The 10,527-nt window shown below is 42.2% G+C and overlaps 1 protein-coding gene across 3 annotated transcripts in view; it reads left to right on the top strand.

Annotated features, from left to right (window-relative positions):
• The first annotated feature begins 1,821 nt into the window (after positions 1-1,821).
• The window catches only part of cyth1a (cytohesin 1a), a 40,277-nt gene continuing 31,571 nt past the window's right edge, over positions 1,822-10,527 (top strand). The window contains exon 1 of one of the 3 annotated variants that reach the window (XM_005744317.2): positions 1,822-2,132. In XM_005744317.2, the coding sequence (XP_005744374.1) occupies positions 2,114-2,132 (19 nt within the window). In that variant the 5' untranslated portion in view covers positions 1,822-2,113. Of the gene's footprint in view, positions 2,133-6,912; positions 7,300-10,527 lie in introns of those variants that run through there. The other 2 variants (XM_013913648.1, XM_005744315.2) reach the window with 2 other exon arrangements.

Below are 10,527 nucleotides of genomic sequence, written 5' to 3'. Positions count from 1 at the left end.
AAAGCTCTAAAGTATACACTGCTTTCTTGTCTTTTTTCTGTCTGAAAAGGACTCTAATCTACAGGATGAACAACCTAACAAGTCCTAAAACTACAGATGGAAACCAGATCTCATTAGCAGGACGTTTACTGTGGGTGATAGATCAACTCTCTCATTCACTTGTATAATCACTTATTTTTGTAATAGGGGGAGATGCTGCTGACCAACTAAGTTGGGGAGTTTTTGGTTTGTTTTTTTTTATTTGACATTTCAGACCAACCCATCTTTTACCTCCAGTCTGTGGCTATGATGTATGAGAGATACCAGTTGGATTTATGGATGCCCAATCCCTTCCAGATTTCTAGGGCTTCCTGAGCAGACTTTGCATACTCTTCCTATGCTTGGGTGGGATTTGTTCAATTACTCTGGTTTCCTCCTGAATTACAAAAATATGTCAACTGGTGATTCTCAGTTGGCTGCAGGTGTAAATGCAAGGTAGCTGAAGCATGCAAGTACAGAATAAAGTGCTGTGTGAATATGTGTGGCAAAGGTAATGTTGCTGCAGTATAGAGTGTTTTGAGTGGTTCAGCAGCTTCTTAATGCCAACATATATTCGCATAGCAGTAACCCAATGCATTTAGCCATGTAGAGATGGTCAAGATCACCTGCTGAGAAACAAGGTAAGCATCAGAATGAGGCAGAAATTAAGCTTAAGTGTAAGTTCAATAAGGAGGGATCTGTAGTCACTCATCTGTCTGTTTTCCTGTGTATTCAGCTGCTTTTCTGTTGTTTACAGGACTACTGCTTTCCCATGCTGTCAATCTCATTTCTGACATCATTACTCTAGTCCAATCAATTCTCGCCTGCCTTCTTTGAGCCAAAAGCCTCGGCTTTGCATGGTTTAAATCTGTGCTCCCTGCCATTCTCCCTTTCAGATTCTCTTTCATGCAACCCATCTCCACTTCAGTTACCTCAGCCACAGCTCTATTCAAGCCTCAGTCTTCATCTTTACCACCATTTGTGGAGGTCCTGTCTTAAATCCAATCACTGCTGGGATTCTGTTCTGCCATGATGGGTCATTTGGTGTCTAATCGCCCAATACGCTAATTTCTTTATCTCAGTAAATCATGTTTAGCTCTCTCCTTATTGAAATGTGATTTAAGTCATTTCGAACATGGCATGTTGGGGTCAGACCAGGGGTCCAAGGTTCACAGAGAACGGTCAGAAAAACAGCAAATATTTATGAGTGGAAGAAGTGGAAAAGGACTGCTTCAAGCTGATAGGAAGGCAACAGTAATTCAAATAACCACTCATTAGCTCCAGAGGAGCATCTTTAATTGCACAACATGTAGAGCATGTTAGCAGATGGGCTACAGCAGCAGAAGACCACACCAGGTGTCACTTCTGCACCGTGTTCACTTTATGCCACAAAGGACTATCGTTAGCAGCGGCCACTGAGTTTGTTCTACTCCATCTGTGTTTTTCTCTTGGAAAACAGGGATGAAGTTGCTTTGGTGAGCAACTGAAGTCTATTCATTAGCTCAAAAGGAAGATTTATTTACGTCTGGGAGCTAAAAGAGACTGAATAACGCTCTAATAAACAGAGGATCACCTAAGTCTGTTTTGCTTCTCGCATTACATTTAGTAATTTTCTCATATTTTCACTGGACGTTGTATTTAATGAATTATATGAATAGTTGCATGCACACGTTACAGGGCCCGTCAAATAAGCAGCAAGTTATAAAACCTAGCAGCAGGACATTTAGTAAACTTGAAGCCAAGTTAGAGCGTGACATCACATCTGGGATGGGAGGGGCCAGCATGTGCACCGGCTTTTCTGGAGAGCTACATAACAGCGGAGCAGCCAGGCATCGGCAGCACGCACCTCTGAAACGGCAAAAAGGAAGGGACAAACAGAAAAGCAACAAGCTAAGAAAAAAAAAAAAAAGTAAGCTTACGCCCGCTTTCAAGTTGAGAGCTGGGAGGTGAGGCGAAGCCAGAGAAGAGACGAGAAAGGGAGGGAAGGAGGGCGGCAGGTAACGGAGTTGCTGCGGGCGCTTCGAGAGAGACATCCCCGGACAGAGACGCCTTCATCAGCCGCAGCAGCAGCAGCAGCAGCATCAGCACCACCGGGATGGAGGGGGAGAATTACGGTTTGTCCTCATCGCACTGTTTCACGCATGTAGCAGACGCTTTGATCCAAAGCCTGACACTGCATGAGCGCATGCTTTTCAGCACTGCCGTAGCGTGTCCGTGTTCCTGCTGTGCCAAGAGATTAAAAAAAAAAATGCAGCCCACTGAGCTATGTCCACACTACTGCCTGTCTGTTTGGTGAAAGTGTTAAAAAATGACAACGTGTCACACTTCAAAGTAAGTCCTAGTCCGCAGCAGGCCTGTATGCCGTGTTGTTTTCATCCTACACTTACCCGTGTTTATGTAGTCTAAGCGCATACACAGGAACAGGAAGAAGGATGCAATCTAAAGCCAGCTTTAAAACAGGTGGTCTCTGTGGTATGCACATATATAAAAAGGTCGACGCAATTAATTATTTAGCATCTCACTGCAGCTATGACAGCAGGGTGACAGCTGTGAAAACAATAATAATAATAATAAATCGGATTTTTACACTCAAAAACAACAGCAGGGAGAAACAGAAAAGTTCCTGCTCTTTTGGGAGTTTACATGATCCGGACTGATTTATTTATAGGATATCAGGCTGGGATCTATTTTAAGGCTGACATAGTTTTTCTTTTCTCTCTTTTTCTCGCTTTTTTTTTTTTTTTTACAGAATGCCTTCTTATACAACTACTTGTGTTGAAAAAGATGTGAGCCATATTTACTGGAAATTCAGCATCATGTCATCAAGTGTATGGTGACATCCCTGATGATGTCAGACCAGGATGAGCTAGCTGGTGGCTCAGCTTAGAATATGATAGAGCCTTCGTCTCAATTATTTAGTAGTTTAGGGTTTTTTTTAGTTTTTTTTTTTAGTGAGCTTAATGCATCTCAAAATAGAACCTCCAGCAATGGCCTCATTGCAAAAAATTCTACTGATGCTCTGCTGAAGGGAGAAGGAGGGGGATGATGCTTCTCATCTCTTTTCCAAAAATGAGGGGAAGTTTTCGTCTAATGGAAGTATCACAGCTCCTAACAAAGGAGCAATTGCTATAAAGAGTCCATAGGTGGTGACTTTGGGTAGCCCGTGCAGGGTGTTTTCCTGTCAGCCCCAGAACAGGATAATGATATGCCGTCAGCGACTTCCTATTTGCAAAGGAGCTGAAAGAATCAGTTGGTGATTATGTAATTATCTGCTGAAGTGTGAGGCATAAGAAAAGAGACACGCTGAAGCACCCAGCGCATTCAGATAACACTCTCGCTGTCCCCGACACCTTCTTAGTCAAATCGACAGCTTGTGAATCTGAATGAAGAAGTGCAAAGCATATCATCTCCTCTGTGAGCAAGAAGACGGGAAGCAGATGGAAGTAAAAGTGGAGATGTCGTTTTATTTTGGCACAATTATTTCCCCCCACTGCAGTTTATTATTAGTCTGGACTTATATAACAAAACACAACATTCGTCTGGAGGCTGCCTATATTTCTAATGTAATTTGTATAATTTATTGCGTCGTGGCTTCACCTGCGTAGCTGCCTTCTTACATTTACAGCAGGATTATCATTGAAACAGGTTTCTGAACTGTGTTCCAGTGATGTTGCTAGGTGCTGGCGCCCTAAATCAGCTACCTGGGGATTCACGAGGCGTGGCTGGGTTTCAAGACTTACTTAAAAGGCTTTGAGCTGCAGGGTGTCAAAATGTTTTTTTTTTCTTTTGTGTGCACCCCCTCCCATCTACTTGCACCTGTCAGCGCAGTTCGGTTTCTCTTTGCATAATAAAATGCGCACAAAGGAAACAGTGCAACTGCTCATAGGTGTGGTGCGCTGGTGCTCTAGGGTGACAGGTATATGTGGTTTCTGTGGTTATGGGTGTCATCTTTCTCTCTGTCAGTTTGACCTCTCCTCTTTATCTGAGTGATTTCATCTGAGAAATAGAGATGCTTCTGCTGGTCTTAATGCTGCGTGTGTGTGTGTGTGTGTATTTTTTCTTGTTTTCTCTTTGTAGTTTTTTTTCCCTTAAACTGTCACTCTTCAGCCATGTGACACATTTACTCCAGCTCTAAGCTCCTCTCATGTTCAAAGCATACTGACACTGTCACGGAAGCAGCAAACTCTCAGCGGGCTTATGCAGACACAACTTGTTCTTAATAACAAGAAATAAGTAGTTACATAAAAATCACACCAAAGATGCTACAGCTGTTCTACTTTCTTGATCGTGTAATAACTCCAGAAATAAGAAGCGAAATGAATTTAATGGTTTGTTTAATGGGATTAAATTTGCACCGATCAAAAAGAGACGCAGATGAAGAGAAGTGCTCAAAGCTGAGCAACGAGTGCTGCATGTTGCTATTGTGGAGATATTGTGAAGCTCATTCAGCCTGTTCAGGTGTAGAAGCTCTAGCCTTCATATTCACTCTGGTTGTATCAGCAGAGACACTGGCTCTGCCCCCACTCAGCCAGTTGTTAGTCACCAGAGGTGATGCTATCATTAGGCTGCCATGTAGGAGTTCCACCAACACAGATCAGGAAGCTTCCTGTAGATTTTATCTTCCACCTGGGAAATGATTGTATCGAAAAAGAAAACACGTTTACCTCCGTAGCTGTCTACTCGTTTACTGATGACTGATTCACATCAGAATCGTGTAATCTTCTGGGGAAGTTATTGGTTTTCTTATTGTAATTTTTACTCATGACTGTTGCACTCAGCCCACATAGATTTCATAGTTAGATTAAATCTGGGTCTGCTAACTCCAGAAGACTTGTAGCCTGCTTGGGGAGGTGAAAATAAGAGTTGTTGTTGCATGCAGTGTCCACATGATGGCATGCCATGCTCAAGGAAGTGGTTCATCTGGGGCCAGTTAAACGCAAAAGGCCTTCATGCTGTACGTGGCAAGACTTACATATCAAAGCAAACTGCTTCAGCTGTTACGAACTGGCTCAATAGCACAACATAAAGTGGAGACTGACACCAGATCTGGTTTTATTTGGTATTATTTTGATTGACTTCAGCTAAAAATGACAGCCCAGAGAGCATGAGGCCAAGAAGTGGCATCCATACTTTGTTGGATGAACACAATAAGCAATTAAGCCTTGACAACACCCAGACTCTTGCACCGTCACTATAAGACAAGTAGGGGTTGGATCGGGTGTGACAGAGTACAGTCGTTAGCCTCCTAGTGGTTTAATCACTTAGGAATGGATGCATTAAATTATTTGTATAATTTAAACTCTTTTGATTTGTTTAGGGAATTCTTTTGCGATGCCATCCTACATATTGCAGAAAAAGTGCAGTTTACTTTGTAATCAATGCATTGCTGTAGATTTTTAGTTTACTCACATATTTGAGGGTCATTAGATGTTTTCTCCCATTTGGGGTTCATGAGGAATCAATCAGTGACTTACCATGTGCCTTTTTGACTAAAGCAATCTAAAGTGTGTTATATAACAAATCAGTATTAGCATTTAAATTGTGACAGTTTGGGCATCTTGGGGATCTCTCTTTGAATGACTGCATTTGCAGCTTAATTGCGTGTTGCACTTGACGTCCTCATTAGTCCATAATAAACTGCAGTGCAAAAATAATTAATTCAAATGAACTGTTGTCGATTTGGCTAATTGGCTTTTATGAGTTTCATTAGAGCACTTAAAGTTTGCTCTGTGGACTAGAATAGCTCCATAAAAGTTCAGTGGAATACACAGATTTAAACATTTTCAGTGTGTTTGTGTTGTGCTGTCGAGCGAGGGGGGAGGAATATGCATTTAGGAGAAAAAAAAAAAAAGAGGCGGAAGATTTGTGCTGACTTCACTGTGTGCCGTTCCTCTGGTGACAGAGCTGTTCTGTCTAGGTGATGTGCGGCTGCAGCATTTAAAGTACCCAGAACTGACTTTGCAGTTCATACAGAGGTCAAGTTGAAGCACTGTGCCCTCAGATAATGAACTAGGCAGTGCTTGTTAGATCATAATGATTTCCATAACCACGAAGCACGTCTTACTTTATTGCATTCCTTATCGAGTCACCCCTATGTTGCTTTTCAATGGAAACATGATTGACAGAGAGGGCGGAGTTGAAGGATTAATGAATGACTCGCAGAGAAGGAGTAATTAAGGAGTGACTGACAAGTGGGGTAATGCAGAGTGGCAGGTGACACGAGTTCAAGAGGGAAGCTAATCGTTTGCATTTTGTTCCACGAGAGGAAGCGAGAATCTGAAACAGATCGTTGACGAGCACATTTTCGTTGCTGTTGTTGTTGTTGTGAAACCCATGTGCGTTATACAGCCCCAAAATGCGATCGTGTCACTGCGAATAACCCTCACCGAGTGTGAGAATAATCTAATCAAAACAAATGGCTCACAGTGTTTGGCCCAGGAGCTAGTTATTTCTTCTATCCTGTTGCCAAGCAACAATGAAATCTTGTCTCTTTTTTTAATGCTTTTCAAGCCAAAAACCAAGAGTGACTAAAAGCTAAAAGCAGCAGAGGGTGGAGATGGAAATAAAAATCTGGAGTGGACAAAAAAAAAAAAGCATACTGCTGACTTTCATCTATTTATTTATTTTTGCCATAATTTCCATGAAAACAACAGAACTCCATCCCTTCTTCAAGCGACTTTTCAGATTGAACCAGTCGTACGCGGTTGCTGCAGCAGTCGCAGATACGTTAATATATTTTGTGTGCAGCCTGTCAAGAATTAGTATGTGAGGTAGCTAGTGGGAGAGAAAGAGAAAGGGAGAGAGAGGGAGCAGAGGAGGATAAGAGCGAAGCTCAGATACCAACGGAAAAGGGGAACGGGGGAGAAAGCAGAAGTGATTTTAGCATCCGATAGCAAGTTGCACATTCTCAACAAAGGGGAAGAGAAAGTAGGTTAGTGTAAGACATTGGCCGAGGAGCGTCATCCAACTTGGGGTGGGGGGGGATTAGGTGAAGCAAAGTGACACAGTGCAGGATCTTACAGTTGGAATCCTTCCATGGAGGGAACAGCTGGGAGCAAGGAGTGACAGGTGCACTGGGGAGACTGGGATCTTCACAACTTTTCTTTCACATCACAGTCATAAGGAGGGAGGAACTCAGGACGATACACAGCTGCAGTCTGAGACATACACTCAGATACGGAGATTAACACGCCGGAGCTATGGGGACAGTCGGTGAACTATGTGTGTCCAGTTTTCAGACCTTCTTGTGCCCTGCTGTGAAGCCACTCGAGGAAGCTCCAGGTAAAGTAAAAGTTGTTTTCAGGAAGATCATTTTTCATTTTGCTGGCTTTTGGCATCATTACTATAAACCTACAGTGTTGAAACTATCACGAGCATTTGTTTTTTGAATGTGTTTTCAACCTGTGAGCGTGGTCATGTGTGCTTCTGTGACCACTGGCACGAACACATGACTAAACCAGGGATGAAAACAAACAGTCGGACAGAAATAGAAGGAGCTTCTCGAGGCTCAGGGAGGCTCTCATTTAGCACAGCTTAAACCTCTGCCCTGTGCGTGCACGCACTCTAATAGAGCGTGAGCTAATGTTATTACTCACTCAGCTGATCGAATCTGCAGCAGGGCTGCCTCCTTCTTGATGACTTCACATTCCTTTTTCACACATGTACATAAAATCCTTATGTTGGCCGACAACATGTGAAATCTCAGCTTGCGAGCCAGACTTTCTCAGCTCTGCCAAAGACTTGTGTTTCCGTCCTTTAACAAGGAGGACTGGCAGTGTTGTGCTTACTGGTGATCGCCTCCTAAAGCTGGGTAAAATGAATTTTCTGTGTTTCTCGGTTTAATTACACACAGAGAGACACAGATTAAGATGTTGGTTTCTTTAGAAGTTTGCTACTCACCATCTGGACAGCGATGGAGCTGATGTGTGCGTGTTTGTTGTTTTGGATTGGTTGCTAAGCGCCGCGATGACATTGCACTGCAGGATGGTGTGCAGGTTCCCATTGGGGGTGTTTAAACTGCGTGTTGACATGACTTAAAAAGCTTTGTTGGGTGGCAGTGAATCAGCTGACTTTGTGCGAAGCATGTGGAAGCGTTGCTGCCTCAGTCATTTCAAAATATCCACATCAGCACCAGGGCTCTGCCTGTCGATTTGGATATTCAACGGGGAAGTAATCTGGATTGTTCTGGTACTAAATGTGATGACAGCAGACTTTTGCTCATTTTTTTTTTTTTTTTTGTCAGGCCAACAGAACTGAATGGCATGTTGGGTGTTTCTAGTCACTTAGATAAAACACTGGCTTGCATTTGTACATTCAGCCTTCCCTGCAATTTGTGGGCAGCGTATTACCAAAGCTGCCAACTGCCTGCCTTGTGTCACGTTTTTTGATTAAACGGCAATAAAACGAAGTTTGTGTTGTGATGGCAACTGTTAAGAGTTTGGGCCACTTGTGATGTAATGACATTGGCTGATACTGTTAGTGTTGGTATTTCTGCTTTTGATGGTGAATCACGAATGACTCATGTGTGGCTCATCCAACTGTTGTTAGGCAAGTTCACGTTGTGTCATCTAAGCTATCACTGTAAACCACTCCTGAAATAAGTTGGGGAATTATTTGATTTCTGTACTTGCGTACAAATTGCATCACATGTCGCTGTTATGACATCTCAGTAGGAAATGGTGTACTTTTATCTGGTGGCTTTACTCTCTTGCACACACACAACATATAAAGCTCTTAAAAACAGCTTGACGGAAACTATAATTTATCTACTGACTCACTGGTCACATTGTCAGTTAAACCTTTCTAGTACTGGGTTACACTCCTTTTACCTTCACAGTTCAACAAGTTGCTTGGAACATTCCTCAGAGTTTTGGTCCACATTGAAATCACGGCATCACAAAGTTGATGTAGATTTATCAGCTGCACATCCATGATGCGCATCTGCCATTCCACTGCATCCCAAAGGTGCTGTATTGGAATGAGATCTGGTGATTGTGGAGTTCATTTGAATACAGTGAACTCAATGTCATGTTTAAGATGATTTGAGTTTTGTGACACGAAGCCGCCATCAGAAAATGGTACACTGCGGTCATAAAGGGATGGACACGGTCAGCAGCAACAACACTCAGGTAGATGGTGTTTAGATGATGCTTTGTTGGTACCAAGTGGTCCAAAGTGTGCCAAGAAAATATTTCCCGGACCATTAAACCCCGGTTGATGGAGCTACTACTACCTGCCTGAAAGAAGGCAGGATGGATCCATGTTTTCATGTTGTTTACTCTAACTCCTGACCGCACCATTCAAAGGTTGCAGTGAAAATGGAGACATTTTTCCAGCCTTCTGTTTTCCAAACATGGTGCCCATGCAAATTGTAGCCTCAGTTTTCTTTTTTTTTAACTGAAAGGAATATCACCTGGTGTGGTCTTCTGTTGTTGTGGCTTGAGTCAGTCCATTCTCCTCTGACCTCTGACATCAGCAAGGCATTTTGACCCAGAGAACTGCCACTCGATAAATGGCTGTGCAGGAAAAACCAGCTATAATCTAAAAAAATTGAAATAATTAACCTTTCTTCTCCATTCTGATGCTCAATTTGAACTTCAGGAGGTCGTCTTGACGATGACTTCATGCCTAAATGCAAGGAGTTGATTGGCTGACTAGATATTTACATTAACAGGTGTATCTAAGAAAGTGGTTAATGAGTGTATTCTGCCCACAATAACTGTTTACATCAGATTTTTCTAATAAGACATGTTAATAATACTTAATGCTTTTATTTAAGAGGAAAAGGTATATTGAAATTAAACTGGTCTTGTCTTTTGAAGAAGTAAAAAGAAATTACTTCCTTCTTAGTCTGTTCTCATGTAGTAATATCAGACTCCAAAGTAAATACAAACTTTTATTTTATCATTTATTTTCTTCAGTTCCCTTTTGCATCTAAATTACTGAGTCACACGCACACTGTTTTGCACCTTTCACAATGTAATTGTTATTGTTAACCAAACGCTCACAGTGACAGTCACTGTGAGTCGGCATGCTTAAATAATCATCATAGCCCACAGAATGACAGCGATCCCAAGTACTGTGTTGTTTATAGAAGACATGATAGAAATTTTCTCCGAGTGATATCAGCACAGCTCCGTCAGCCATCTGTGCAGAGAGCCAGGTGTGCCCCGGATTTGCCGAGGCTCTCTGACGCGGAAATTACTCTCTTTGGCTCCAGGGACAGCTGAGGACACACTGATCTGTGCGAAAGCACAACAAGGCCGTCAGCAACAGCGTGTGTTTGAGAATATTTGCCCTATCAGCTTGTTATATATGAGACTGTAGTGATGGCAGCAGTTACCAGCCATTTTTGGTTTGGGAGCCTTACACTGTACTGTTATCTATTTTAACAGCTTTTATATCAGTTTATTATTGATTATTAAAATAATGAGATATTTCACAAGTCAGATAAAATCAATAGTTTTTTTGACGGAAAAAAAAGGTACAATGAACAACATCCAGAACCAC

This window comes from Pundamilia nyererei, unplaced genomic scaffold (genome assembly GCF_000239375.1).
Source record: "Pundamilia nyererei isolate P.nyererei 1_Seehausen unplaced genomic scaffold, PunNye1.0 scaffold00142, whole genome shotgun sequence".
Lineage (NCBI taxonomy): Eukaryota > Metazoa > Chordata > Actinopteri > Cichliformes > Cichlidae > Pundamilia > Pundamilia nyererei.
Note: the sequence above shows the minus strand (reverse complement) of the source record. Positions and strands in the feature narration are given on the sequence as shown.